Raw genomic sequence first — 15,480 nt, 5'->3', positions numbered from 1 at the left:
ATTACTTAGAAAAGGCATGTACAAGGGGGCAATATGGTGATATGAACATTAATGGCCTGATTTAGAACTTGTCCCGTCCGCTGAAATATACATCCCATAGAATATAATGGGTTTTAGATTTTGGTGGCCTGGATATTCATCACTGTTGTGACGGAGTAACCCGTCCCCTGAGTTCTACATCAGGCCCTAATTATGAAGAGAAACATGTCCAGGTGTATTAGTTTGAGAAGGGTAGTCACTGTGACTTTTTAAGCGCATACTTTGTTACATGTTCTTTGTAAGTTGAAACCTTGTGTTAGTTCTTACTGCAATCACTTTCATCACTGCTGTCCTTGCAATCACCTCCATTACAAATCCTTGATTGCATTCTGCATTTCCCACTGCCACAGTTTAGTTCCTCAGGGCTGCAACCTGAACATATGGAAAAGTAAAATGTGTTATTTTGCATACTGTAACATTTTGATCCTGTTAAGTAGCAACACGAATGGCTACATTGTACCAGCCCTTACTACTATGCAAATACAGTTTGATGACAAGATAAGAACAGCTTTAATTGTCAGACTAAGAGCAGAAATGATTAACTGACCCTACAGCTTCTGTTGACAGACCAGCAGTTCACCAGCCATGATAAATGAAAGATTAGTGAATTGTGATGACAATGAAGACTGACGTGAAATAAACTAAGAAGAACAAAGGTAATCTGTCATTGCTATTAAGCTGGACGCTCCCCCTCTTCTATGGTAGTTAAAGTTCTCCATTTCTTCCTGTCCATTTGTATTGGTGAGAGTGCAGATAACCAGCATGGTGCTCTTTCAGACTTATAGTGTGACCCTTAACTTGGAGTAAACGTGGCAGGGACAAGAGTGAGTGGCTGGAAAATGGGGAAAACTTACTACTAAAGAGAAAGAGTATAGGGAAAGTTAAGGAGGCATTAAGGAAGGAACATGCTCATAAAAATAGACACCCACAGAAAAGTAAGACCACTTGTTGATATTGTTTTTTGATGTGGCCGGTGATAACAGGGTACAGTGTGACTTACCACAATCACGCTCATCACTACCGTCTGCACAATCCTTCCATCCATCACATTGATTTTTTAAAGGAATGCAGGATGATCCATCGATGCATTTAAACTGCTTGGGACAAGCTGAGAAAAATGGCATCCATGTATCAACTAAAGCTACAACTTGATGATAATTATGCAAAGAATTAACGTTTTTATATCTTTAACATAAATGGCTTTAAAAGACTGCAAAATAAACAATGGTCCTTAATGGACAATAATTGTAAATTGTAACTGGTGGAATAGTGCCTCTCCAGCAACTCAGGAATGTTAGATCAAGATGGTGAGTCTGTGCTTGTCAGCCTAGTTTATTTAGTGTTTCCAATATGATAGTGTGAATGGTATTTGAAGTAAAACACATAACAAAGGTTTATATAGTCAATACATAGAACAAAAGCTAAATATTATCAAAGTGAAACAATAAATAATAAAGCAACAATGTAATAGATGAACATACACAGAAGACCAACACTTCTATAGGTGCTCGAATTTAGACAAAAGTTTTTTAGACTCTTGTTGTTCACCATTAAGAGGAACCAAGGGGACCCATTCATAGTTGTAAAGTTTGGTACACTGGTTGAAAAAAAGCAAGGGTCAAGAAGTCCGGCAAGGAAGTTGGGCAATACCAGTTCAGTCATAACCAGTGATCAGTAGGAGTCTCCTAGTCCTCTTCTGCATGAGTTTTGCAATGGTGGAGAACCAAAAACCTTGCTTTCAAATGCAAAGTGTGCCTACTTCTCTATGCAAATCAAAATAGTATATTAGAGGATAAATGGCTTGCTTATTCACTCACCATCTGGAGATTTTCACAATTTACCCTCTCAATTTTGAAACGTCCCTGAAAAATGCCCCTTTTTACAGTAATGTGAATTGTTAAGTCCCTTTTTATTTTACAGTGTGAGAATAGCTAGGGAACATTTTTACCAGTAGTGCTGTAACAGAGTTTGACTTGAGCACTAAAGGGCATGTGTTGTAGACAGATCATGTTTTAGGAGTGTTGGGACAGGAATGGACCCTGGCATGATGTACATACAGTCATGTCCTCTGCCTTGAGTGCTCAACTGCGAGCATTTGGTGACCTGGCTTTTGGATTTCTAGTCACAGCTTCATGCTAATCTGGTGTGCGTGCAAAGTCCTAAGCCTGTCCCTTGATATGAGTGTGGTCCTGGACCTGAAGAGGCACATGACTCACACTCTCAGTAGTAACAGGGGACCAACATACCTATCATAGGTTCAATATGACTTGGCAATATAACCCTGGTGCCAAACCTTCAATTCCCCTTTTATTGCATATGTTACCACCAAGGTAGGCCCTAGAGGGCCCATAAGGCAGGGTGCTTCGTAATTATGAGGTTGAGCATGCACTTTTAAATTTGACAGGTCCTGGTAGTGAAAACCTCCTGAATTAGTTTTTCACTACTGTGAGGCTTACTTCTCCCATAAGATAACATTAGGTTGCTGTAATACATTTAATAAATGCTAACTTTTGATTGGAAACAGATAAGAATGTCATGCTTAGTGTCTGTAATATAAAATCCTCTATACTAGTAAAGTTGGATTTTAAGTTACAATTTTGAAAATGCCATCTTTAGAAAGGTGTTATGTTCATGACCTAAACTATTGGCTGCCTCTAGCCTATTCTGGGTCACATGTCTGGTTGAGTTGGCAGTTGAACTTTCTTTATTCCTCCCAGACCGCAACACAATAGAAGGATTAGGTGGGCCTGGGTGGACCATCAACTGGCATTATGTTGGGGGTTGGAGCTGAACACAGCTCCACTTGCAACTGAATAGATTGTGCTCTGCCTTCACACAAAGGACTTGTCACCTCTACATTACTCATGCATTCAGCTTGGAGTCAGGGCAGGGGAGTCAGGAAACTTCAAGCACCTCAAAGGGAATTTTCTAGAAACTTCTCCTACTTCAAAGAAGGTACCATGTATAAAAAGGGACCCTCAGACCTGCTCTTTATTCACTTTTTGGACCTGGGGAAAGACTTTCAGAAGACTTGCCTGCTGATGTGGCCCACTATGTACTCCACAAAACTGTTTTTGTGCACCTGAAAGGACTGCTTTGCTGCCAGGAGCCTGCCTTGATCCCTCAGAAGCCTGCCCAGTTGCTTGAGCCCAGCTTCATCACTTGCACCCAAGACTACCAGAGTGACTCCAAGGGCTAGTCTGCTGGCCTCCTGATCAGAGCATTAGGGACATAAAAGGCTCCCACCATTCATCTTGAACCTGCAACTGGACCCAGCCTCAGTGGGCCCTGAACCCTCAAATGGTGCTCCTCCAGGCCTGGACCCTTGGTTGTGGTGTTAAAGGTGTCAAGATAGTCAAAATCCAAAACTTGGGGCTTAAAACACTTAAAAATGTTTTGGCTAAAAACTGCTGTAAGAACCAAGGGAAGATGAGGACCAACCTGCTAGACTATCTACCCAAAGTGCATTACCAGTCGGCCTGACTTTGCGGCTGCTCCTGCTACGTTGTTCTCTGCAGCAGCAAATCCAGTTCAGTGGTCCTTTGCCAGAGAGGTACCCAACCTCCTGGAACTCTCGTGAGCTACAGACTCCTGCCTTGTCCAGTTGGAGATTTTTGACTTGCAAAAATGAGACAAAGTCCCAACATAGAACACTTCACCGCAACTTCATCCAGCTGCTCTCCAACAACAATGCCTACTCCTTGGACAACACTTTCAGCCTTGCCCCGCTAAACTTTACCTTCTCAGAGCATTTGCTTCAAAATATCTTCTAAGTTCAAAGGTTAGAGCTGACCAGGCTGAATTCACTTCTTCTATACAACCCTTGCACAATCAGAGTCGGCCATATTTTAGGACTTTGACCCTGCCTCACGTGTCTAGATGTCCGCAGTTGGTGCTTTGATCTTTGAGGTGCTAGTTTTTACCTTAAGCTTTAAAAATTGATAACTTCGGTTTGATTGATTGAACTTTTGTCATTTTGGCATCGAATAATTTATTAAATGTTGCAATATTTTTTCTAAATTGGTGTGGGATATTTCTTGTGTTGTGTTCTCATTTTATTACTGTTTGTGTGCCGCATAAATACTTTACATGTTACCTCTAAGTTAAGCCTGGCTGTTTTTTGTGCCAAGCTACCAAGGATTAAGAACAGTTTAATTTTATGACTTTTGTGGTATACCCTGATAGGAATTTAAGCTTTAGCTTGAAGAATGATCACCCCCCATTCAACCAACAACCCAACTTTTCCCAGATCAGATTTACAAAGCATTGCAAATGGGTTATCAGTCATAAACTGATTACTGATAGCAAAAACAATATTTTCCAAAGTAGTACTTTTTTGCAAAGTGAATGACTCCAATTTGCGGATGCTAAACATAAGTTTACTATAATTGTGATTTGCCATACTTATTGTGAACAGTCACAAAATGACCATTGTGCACATGCAATTTACCATCAACTTAGAACAGGCAATAACTCTAAAAACAGTCCCAGAATGCATCTACAGATTAAAAAATGGCAGATTCATATGTGATGAAAAGAAGAATGGGCATCGTGGCTGGTTTGCAGAGGACAGGGAGGAGAGATGACATGATTTTTAGAATCAGAATAACTATTTTTCAACCGACTGAGGAAGAAATATATGCAAAGTATAGGCTACGGAGTGCTGTAGCCCTGGACCTCCTAGCTGATTCAAAGCCAGAACTTGAGAGCTATACTCTGTAAAGTACCTGAGCCCCCATCCATGTGCAGGTTTTATGTTATTTGCACCTTTTAGCTGCTGGTATTTACCAAGGTGTTATAGCGCAGCAGTGGGGGTTCAGAGAGTGCCCTATTTAGATATTTTCATGCATTTCAGGTTGCAATTAAATATACATATTTATGTTCCTAGCAATGCACTTGAACTACAAAACACTAAATTAGAACTTTATAGGATTATCAATTTTCATGTAATTCACTGTATAGATGGTGTGCATGTGCTCATATGCCCACCATCTGACTTTGAGCATTTATTTTGCAAATGAAAAAAATACTCATTCACTAAGTATATAAGTAGTGTGTGATACAAATAATGTGATCTCTGATATTGTATCAGGATATCCAGGCAGCACCCATGATTCATTCATTTTTAGATTTAGTGGCATTTAAAGAAGGCTACAAAGAGGAGGTTTTAAGGCTCAATATTTATTCCCTAATTTTGGTTCAAGTAATTGTACTTATTCATTTCATATTATTGGGCAATTGTTTGTTAATATGTTATTTGTTGTTGTAGGTGACTGTACCTATGCCTTATGCTCCTTACCAATGACTCTGTATCAATCCCCTTCTACCTGAAGTGAGTCTCAATCCAATGTTACCCATAGAAGATCAAAAGCAGTAAGCGAACATATCTTTGGAATTCTAAAAAGTAGATTCAGCTATATACATAAGAGGTTGGTGCTCTCCAATATTCACCAGAAACATCTTGCAAAACTATAGCAAGATATGTGTAATTCAATGCAGTATAGCTACAAGAGAAGGCTTAGAGTTAAGGATGTCAGAGTCTGATGAGGAGAACGAGTAGATACCACCACCTCAACCAAATTAAGGTTCAAGGGCAGCAGTAGGGAGAGTCAGACATGTCAACATAACCAATCATTAATAATAGAAAAAAGGTTAGTAGTTTTCAAACCATAATATTCCTTTATTGTTGGGTATGGTAATGAATGTAAGGTAAGTACAAAGGAACATTTTGTAATGTATATTATGTAAAACAAAAGTAATTACATTTTAGTTGTACAAGCACAAAAACAAATTGGTTTTGTAACATAATTTTTTAAGGTGTGCATTTGCATCAAGTAGATTTTGTAGCTCCTACATTCTTACCTATGACACTGTGACTCCTGCTTCTATGTAGATTCATACTATCATTTGAAGAAATACTGATGACACTGGACTGATCATCACTTTTGGCCATTCCTACTTGTGTGTGACTTTAAGATTTTTTTGTGTCCCCTTTTTGGGTGAGGTTGCTACCTTCTCTGTCTCGAGGAAGATCCTGTGAAATAATTACTAGGGACACCTTTTATAACTTTATCAAATGTGCATTAATCACCGGCCTTTGGGAAATTGATTCAATGGTACTATACTATTTTTTACATGGTCCACTTCTTTTCATTTTCACTGCGTCACCACACCTAGCATCTTTTCATATATTGGGGTTGTCACCTGATTCATGTACAGAAAGATTACAATTAAAACAAAAAAATAACATCATTTATTATCAAAGCAGGTTTTGAATGTGTAAGTCTCTGCCAATGAATGGATGATTACCATTTAAATATTTCTAGTTTTTCTGACATTCATCACCCGAGTTCCACTGGAATACAGACTGCTCCCTCCTTTTGGTTGCTTCAGGCATGGGAAAGGTAACTTTCTAAAATGTTACTTTCCCAAATATTTACGGAAAATCTGACTTCACCATTGAATTGGGTTTTAATGAATATTTTAAAAAGCAGTGCAATCGTTGTTATAGTTGGCCCCAAACTAGAAATAGCAGAGTTAATATTTTAATCTGTACTCTATTTTTTTCAAAGGACAGCCCGGGCCTTCCATAGTGAAACTAGCTTTGGGGGGCTTACTACTGCAGAGATATTGTGAAATTAAATTGTGTAATTTTTCAAATACTATGCATGCTACCGGGTAGGCTATAAGGCCTGCATAGGTGTGGCATATTAATATTTAAAAGGAAGTTTTATTTTGACAGATCAGCTGCACGTTTAAACTGCAGTTTAAACTGCATGTTTAAACTGCAGCAGTTAGGCTACAATAGTAGGCCGGAAGATATGTTATTCTTGTCACATTAGTGGAATGTACAATATTTGCTGTAGTCCACAGGTAACATTTAATTTTCTATGCCGTAAGTATATTTTCTACTCCATATACCCTGGACATATAAGAAAATTAAATAAGCCGATTAGGAGGTAGTCAGTTTTACCATGTTTTAGTGACCAGAGCATATCTACTGGGGCATAACAGCAGTGGTCTAGTGCACAGAGTCAGAACATCAGCAGCATCAGTATAAAAAAACTGGAAGCCCACGCAAAAAGGGGCACTTTCCCACAATTTCCCTACCTGGAAAGCAGTTATCCTTCTACTCCGAGTGGTTCTGTTTAAGAATTCAGATTGTATCTTTCAGTGAAAAAGTAAGAATTTTCAATGTCCCATTGCACAGAGTCAAAAATAGAAATAAAAAATGGGGTGACCATGAAAAATAGGGCACATTGCTACAATCTCCTTCCCCGGAAAGAAATTCCCCATTCTTCTCCAGTTGAAATTTACAGCACCCTCTAATATGGTTAAAAACACACATATTTGGTAGCTGTGGTTACTAAAGTTTGCACACCTTATATGACAATTTAAGGGTAAGTTCAATAAACCCTCCACAGTAGTACAAACTTTAAATACATTCCAAGTATTACAGGGTTCTCAAAACAGTGCTTATACACCTTAAGGTGTCCAATTGAGTGTGAAAATGTGGTGAACATAAAGGAACCATCAAACATATGGCCTATCTTTTTAAACATTATTAATTCAAAGTCTTGATGTGCTCCAGTCTCATTAGTATTATATCATGGTTCACGTGAGTTTCTAACACATTGGCACACCTCTCACTTAGAAGGAGAGATATCTGCCATTGACTCTTGTACTTCCCATCACAGGAGCAGGTGATAAGTGTGCAATCCTAAAAATAGTAAACAAATGTGTGAATCAGGTGGTTTTCCAATCTAGAAAGGCCTCTGATAGGGATCAGTGGCTGAGACATTGCCCATTGAGCATACAGACTTTGCAAAATTGTGTAAGAAATTGGTAGAGGGGGTTGAAACCCTATTCAAGAAGCAACCACAATCTTTATTAAAGTGAAGCCACAAGCAAGCTCCAAATTATCCCATGATCAACCCTTGGTAGCTTGGAACAGAGCAGTCAGGCTTAACTTAGAGGCAATATGAAAAGTGTTTATGCAGCACCTCCAACAGTAATAAAGTGAAAACACAACACAAGAAAACTTCCACACCACATTAGAAAAATATAGCAAATTGTAATAAATAAAAAAAAATAAAAAAAAACAAAAACAAAATTTCAATCAGTAGACCCAGAGGTATGCAATTTGGAAGGTTTCAGTGAATATAATGTAAAAAAGTTTCAAAGTGCCAACTGAGGTTATCTTGTCATGCCAGACCAGGACAAAGTTAAAGGTTCAGACCAACCCAGTGCTTAATTTATAAAAATAAGTGCTAGGGCCCTCCTCAGGAGATCACTTCAACTTGCAGCACCCATTGCCCCTGTTAGTGCTGCTAGTGACAGTACCAATCCAACTACTAATGATCACAATAATTCAGACTATTCCAGGCCCCAAAAGCTATGCGAATGGCATTAGTCTTTTTAAGGTATAGTGATTTAATAAATAGCTGTTGTTGTGCTCGTCTCTAAATCAGACAAACAGTGCCACCATGTGGTAGACTACCACAATTGCCAGTGTTGACAATTAAGTGATGTTGCCAAGCATCAGAAACCACTGGCTCAAATTCAGCAGTAGGCCGACCACCACGGAGCGCAGGCTGGCTACAGCAACATAGTTCAGCCTGATGAGCATGAGTACCTTTAATCCCGACTGTGGAGCATTGCAAGGTCCCACATTGAGGATGCGTTGCACATCCGAGACAATGCATGGTCCGTGCTGGAGATGTGAGGGAACACTGAGGCTGTGATGCAAGGCCCTGCATCGTCATCGAGAAGGCTGTCAATGAGGAGGCTTGTGATGTGTAGTTTTGTGTTGAAGATGTGACACTCACCACCTGGTTCCAAACAGGCTGCAGAGCTTATGATGCGGAGTCCTGCATCGTCGTTGAGGCTGCCGGTGATGGAGGGCTTGTGATGCGAGGGTCTGCATTGAGGATGCATTGTGCAGTAGTGGGTTTGAAGACTTTGTAGCCTGTGAGGATGGTAGGAAGTCCGGGCATCAGGGAAGTCCTTGCAGCAGAAGTGATATATTGTTTCTGCTCTGGGTTGCAGACCAAAGCACAGGAGATGCATTGGGTCTGCTGGGTCCACAGATGGACTGGCAGAGCACCTTTGCGCTCGCTTCAAATGGTTCATGACTGGTGTGGCACAGCTTGGTAGGGTAGAACTCACAGCTGCAGCGTCCAGGTGCTGGTCCCATGAGACTAGCTCTTAGAGTCACTCTGGTGCTCCTTGGTACAGATTGCAGGTCCAGTACAGGAGGTATGCAGTCATTTGTGTGAAGGCAGGACACAGCCTATTCAGGTGCAAGTGGGGCTGTGCCTAGCTCTGCCTTCCCATCTTGCCAGCAAGGGACCATCCAAGCACATATCAGCTCCCTATTGTTTGTGGCTGTTAGAAATGGGGTTTTTGGTTGGCAGTCAGGTTACCCTCTGTCCAAGCAAGAACCCTCACTCTAGTCAGGGTAAGTCACACACAATCCAAAATTAGCCTGTGCCCACCCTCTGGTATCTTGGCACGAGCAGACAGGCTTAACTTAGAAGGCAATGTGTAAAGTATTTGAGCAATAAATCATACAATACCACCATATAGCACCACAAAAATACACCACACAGTGTTTAGAAAAATATATAATATTTATCAGGATAATTGTAGGTCAAAACGAATAAAGTTGCAATGTGAATTTGTAGAGATATCACTGAAAAGTGATATGAAGTGTCTTAAGTCTTTAAAAAGCAAACAAAGTCTCTTTCAAGCACAAAGTACCTGGTTTGGAGTGGAAAATCTCCTCAGAGGGCCACAGAAGAAGAGATACGTGGAAAAATGGTGTGTGCGTCGATTTCTCCCCAGCACACATGGACTTGCGTCGCTGTTTTCCGGCGCGCAGGCAGTCTCTTTCTGTGGATCGCGGGGATTACCAGATGTCCCGGGTCTGTGCGTGGATTTTCCTGCTTGTTTTCCGGCTGCGCGTCGTTCTGCGGGGCTGCGCGTCGAAATTTCGATCTCACGGCAGGCGTCGCGTTGATTTCTCCTCTGGAGGTCGGGCGGCGTTGTCCTTGCGAAGCCGTGCGTCGAAGTTCCGGTCGTCCCAAAGGCGACGCGTCAATCAGCTTCGGTGTGCGCCGTTTTTCTTGCCGCAGAACAAGCTGTGCGGCGAAAAATTCGGCACACGGAGCATCCAAGTGAAAAAGAGAAGTCTTTTTGTTCCTGAGACTTCAGGGAACAGGAGGCAAGCTCTATCCATGCCCTTGGAGAGCACTTTCAAAGCCAGACAATAGTTCAGCAAGGCAGCAGGCCAACAGCAAGGCAGCAGTCCTTTGTAGAAAGCAGACAGGTGAGTCCTTTGAGCAGCCAGGCAGTTCTTCTTGGCAGGATGTAGTTTCTGGTTCAGGTTTCTTCTCCAGCAAGTGTCTGATGAGGTAGGGCAGAGGCCCTGTTTTATACCCAAATGTGCCTTTGAAGTGGGGGAGACTTCAAAGAGTGGCTAAGAAGTACACCGAGTCCCCTTTCAGTTCAATCCTGTCTGCCAGGGTCCCAGTAGAGGGTTTGGCAGTCCTTTGTGTGAGAGCAGGCCCTCCACCCTCCCAGCCCAGGAAGACCCATTCAAAATGCAGATGTATGCAAGTGAGGCTGAGTACCCTGTGTTTGGGGTGTGTCTGAGTGAATGCACAAGGAGCTGTCAACCAAGCCCAGCCAGACGTGGATTGTAAGGCACAGAAAGATTTAAGTGCAAAGAAATGCTCACTTTCTAAAAGTGGCATTTCTAGAATAGTAATATTAAATCCGACTTCATCAGTCAGCAGGATTTTGTATTACCATTTTGGCCATACTAAATATGACCCTCCTGCTCCTTTCAGATCAGCAGCTGCCACTTCAACAATGTATGAGGGCAGCCCCAATGTTAGCCTGTGAAGGGAGCAGGCCTCACAGTAGTGTAAAAACTAATTTAGGAGTTTTACACTACCAGGACATATAACTACACAGGTACATGTCCTGCCTTTTATCTACACAGCACCCTGCTCTAGGGGTTACCTAGGGCACACATTAGGGGTGACTTATATGTAGAAAAAGGGGAGTTCTAGGCTTGGCAAGTACTTTTAAATGCCAAGTCGAAGTGGCAGTGAAACTGCACACACAGGCCTTGCAATGGCAAGCCTGAGACAAGGTTAAGGGGGCTACTTAAGTGGGTGGCACAACCATTGCTGCAGGTCCACTAGTAGCATTTAATCTACAGGCCCTAGGCACATATAGTGCACATTACCAGGGACTTATAAGTAAATTAAATAGTCCAATCAGGTATGATCCAAAGTTACCATGTTTAAAAAGGGAGAGAGCATATGCACTTTAGCACTGGTTAGCAGTGGCAAAGTGTGCAGAGTCTAAAAGCCAGCAAAACAGGGCCCATAAAGTGGAGGGAGGCAGGCAAAAAGTTAGGGGTGACCACCCTAAGGCATGTCAGGTCAGGTCTAACAGTGGCTATCTAGGAGGAATACACAAAAACCAACTACCAACAATATCTAGTCATGTGATGCAGAGACAGGCTGCAAGCACCAAACAACTAAGGCAGGAAAATACCAACTTTCTTAAAGTGTCATTTGTACAATTATAGTTCACAATCTGACGTTTCCATAAAAGAGGAATTTTCATTAAAATTTTAAAGTCACCAAACATGAACTGTTTACCTGATTCAATTTGGAAAATATCCTTATTAAATGTAGAAATTTAACTCCAATGTTATTCTATGGGAGAGGTAGGCTTTGCAACAGTGAAAGCAAATGTAAGAGTGCCCACTATCAGGACATGTAAAATGTAAAAGTACATGTCCTTCTTTTTAGAAACACTGCACCTTGTCTGAGGTGGTGTTTGGGGCCTAAACTAGGGTTGACTTAAATATTAAAAAGGAAGATTTGGGCCTGGCAAAAGGTCTATTTTGCCAGGTTGAAATGGCAGTTTAAAACTGCAGACACAGACGGCAATGGCAGAGACAAATTTGCAACTACTTAAGTGGGTGGCACAAGAATTGCTGCAGGCCCACTAGTAGCATTTAATTTACAGGCCCTGGGTACATGTAGTACCCACTTTCTATGGATTTATAAGTAACATAAAACATGCCATTTAGGGATAAGCTAGAGTTGCTATGTATTAAGGAGTGTACGCATGCTCTGTAGCACTGGTTATCAGTGGTAAACTGCACAGAGTCCTACACACACCAAAAACAAGATCAGAAAAACATGGAAGAGTAAGGCAAAAGGTTTGGGGAAAGACCACCCTAAAGTTGAGTAGTCTTACACATTGCAAATAGGTGACATAAAAAAGGAGCAACCAAATAAAGAAAACAAGCATAAACATGGCCTTTCACCTTAGTGATTGGCCATTGTACTTTTTAATTTTTTAGAAAATAAGCAGCATTCAGCATCTAGTCTATGTCTTTCAACACCATTCTATCACTTGTTACATTTTTAAACGTATGCCTTGGCTTATGGCAACTGGTAAAACATTTCAGGTATGCTTTAAATAAGGTTCACTAGTCTTTTCACCCTAGACAAGGGATTGGGGAAGATCAACCATCACAAATCTATAACATTTAAATTTGCAGTATGGCCAGTTTGGCCGCACAAGGAACACCCAAGTCAGAAAAAAAGTTAAAAGGTTTTAATACAAACCTATGCTCAAGTTAATATAGATGACTCTCAAAACCAGACTATAAAGATAGAAAATTACCAGAGAATGGCCCAAATGATGATTGAGCTTTGGGTGCACTAACATCAAGCAAACTAAATACTTGGTAAGGGCAATACAGAATAACAGAATAAGGACTTGATGTTTGGAAAACAAACACTGACCAACTCTCCAAGACATGGAGGCAATCTAAATTTAATCTTGATTAGTTCATAAAATTGGGGAAATCCCTAACTTTGTTACCAGTCACTAACTGACATGTGCTGCACTAGAAAACATGGGGACAAAATAGAAAAGGAGATAAAGGACAAAAAGAATTTGGGGAAATGAATCTGGGGCAAAAGGAAGCTAAGTAAAGTTGGCAAAAAAAAGTAAAAAGTGAAGGTGTCAGCATCTCAGAAGCTTGGTCGAATGGTCTTCTCAATTTCATCCCAAAAATCGAAGGGCCTTGTTACGAGTATGGCAGTCTGAGGACTGCCACACACCCGGCGATGGTCGGACCAAAGCACTCCAGGTGGTCCGACCACCACATTACAACTCTGATGGGTGGACCCATTAGGCACCACTGTCTCCACCAAGAACATCATTCCTAATGAGCTGACGGCAGTCTGAATTATATTTGGCCACAGTGGCGCTGAACTCTGTGCCACCATGCTGATTACAACTCAGATTTCTGACAGCATTTCCATGGCAGTCACCCCACAATGGAAAGGCTTGCAGAAAGCCACTGCCTTAAGGGAGCCAAGACCAATATTGTAGCACTGTTCTCAATGATCAGCCCGGCACGAATGTGTAGCACAATGTTCCTGCCAGTCAGCCTGGTGGGAACATTGTAATATGCTTGTGGGTGATGCCACCAGTATGAAGGTGGCGTCCTGTCCGTAAGTTTGGCAGTTGGCTCGTCTGATCGCCAAACTCATAATGAGGCCCTTAGTCTTTCTCTGTTAGCATTTGGGAAAGTGTGGGGCAAGGGCAAGGAAGTCTACACCTCTTAAAGTCCTAAGGAAAGAGGACATCAAACCCAACTGGAAATGGTAAACTAAAGTACAAAGTGAACAGTGATTTGTACATCAGTGACACCATATGATTAGAAAGATTTTTATTGCCCAGTGATAGCACATCCTGCGACATGCATCTGCAACATCAAGAAAGGTTCCCAAGTCCATCATGGGAAGGCATCCATCTTTGCTCTCTTATACGATTTTGCAACAAATAACTAATTGGGTCCATATTTACATTCCTTGTTCTGCGTTTATCAATTTGAAGCTTATTTTCTCAGGCTCAAAAACAATAGCACATCTGTTTTCAAATGTATGTTTTATAGGAAGGACATCAGAAATGAAATGACACGTTAGCAAAAGAAAACAACTTTCTCATGTTATAAATGTCTGAGGCCTAACAAATCAATATGGCTAACTAAAATTAAAATGGAACACTATATTCCTGTTAATCAAGCCACATCGAAACGTTATAATTGTAGACGCGTCATTTGTAAAATCTTGTCAAAAATTAATATTACAGTAAGTTTCAAAGGTAATATAACTTGTTAATGCAGGTCACTAGGTATGAGGGGGAACCTAAACTTTTCAACATTAGCATACAAAATGTAAAACATTTTCGTAGGAAAATTCAATATCGCTTCAATGAAAATTATTTCTTAACATCATTAGGGAACATATGAAATCAAACTAAAGGATTACACTTAGATTAAAATGACTGTGCGTCATCATATTAAATCATTGGTCTACAGTGGATGCACATTAATATGGGCTCTCAGAGAACCACTTCATAGTTAACTTGCTATCAATTCACACAGTATAATGAAATTATGGACACGTATAGATCATCATTGTGACACAAAAAGTAACAGCCAAATCTCAGCTGCACCACATCCTTTCCCAGTGCATTTTTTTCATTTTATCATCTGACACATTTTAAATAGACTTCGGTAACGTTTTAATTACACAGGAGTAATTAGAGTAATTTCAGAAACTTCTTATTACTCTTGAGATGAAATTTTGGGTACTAACACTACAGCACATTCCTAATTTTAATGCAGCCTCTGAACTGAAAAGGGCACTCTTTAAAAATTTCACGTCATTCTGAACACTGGAGACTGTGGCATGTTAGTAGTGTTTGGAGACAGGAAAAGCCATTCTGTAAATAATAAACAGGGGAAGCAAAGCCAGGCTTAATTTTAAGGTCCAAACCATACTTACTTACATCATTAGGATCACAACACTTTGAATAGGGTTTCAGAAGCAGAAGGTTGCACAGTGCACACCCAAGTATCTTCTCAATTGTTAAACTCCCAAACCCACTACTCATGGGAGAAAGAGAGTTCAAACTACTGTGCAACTGATGATCATGCAATAGTCAGCTTATATAGGGTTGTGTTGAATAGGAGGAAGTAGGCAGAGCAGTTGGAAGCTCAGTGCCAAGAAGATTCCCACAATCTTGGCAAATGTTTTCCGATATTATAAATGCGGCATAAAATAAGCATGTTAACTAAGTCAGCGATCTCAGAAACCACAAAAGCAATTTCAGAATTCATTAATGAAATTGCATGTTGCACCTAGCAGGGCAAATTCATTTTGATTAAGACTTAGGGCCTGATTTAGATTTGTCAGAGGGGGCTACTTCGTCACAAACGTGAAAGAAATCCCATCCGCCCTATTACAATTCCATTATAGCCAATAGAACTTGTAAAATGGCGGACAGTAACCCCTCCGCCAAACTCTATATCAGGCTGCTTAGAGTTGTAAA

At 40.7% G+C, this 15,480-nt stretch overlaps 1 protein-coding gene across 1 annotated transcript in view; it reads right to left on the bottom strand.

Moving 5' to 3' along the window:
• Positions 1–15,480, bottom strand: part of LOC138249086 (suppressor of tumorigenicity 14 protein homolog) — a 605,612-nt gene that overhangs the window by 95,529 nt on the left and 494,603 nt on the right. Inside the window, exons 12-13 of the mRNA XM_069203127.1 lie at positions 1,040–1,147; positions 307–411 (exon numbers count right to left, since the gene is read on the bottom strand). Coding sequence (XP_069059228.1) covers positions 307–411; positions 1,040–1,147 — 213 coding nt within the window. The remainder of the gene's footprint in view (positions 1–306; positions 412–1,039; positions 1,148–15,480) is intronic.

This window comes from Pleurodeles waltl, chromosome 8 (genome assembly GCF_031143425.1).
Source record: "Pleurodeles waltl isolate 20211129_DDA chromosome 8, aPleWal1.hap1.20221129, whole genome shotgun sequence".
In the NCBI taxonomy this organism is placed as follows: Eukaryota; Metazoa; Chordata; class Amphibia; order Caudata; family Salamandridae; genus Pleurodeles; species Pleurodeles waltl.
This window is presented reverse-complemented; position numbering and strand designations above follow the sequence as displayed.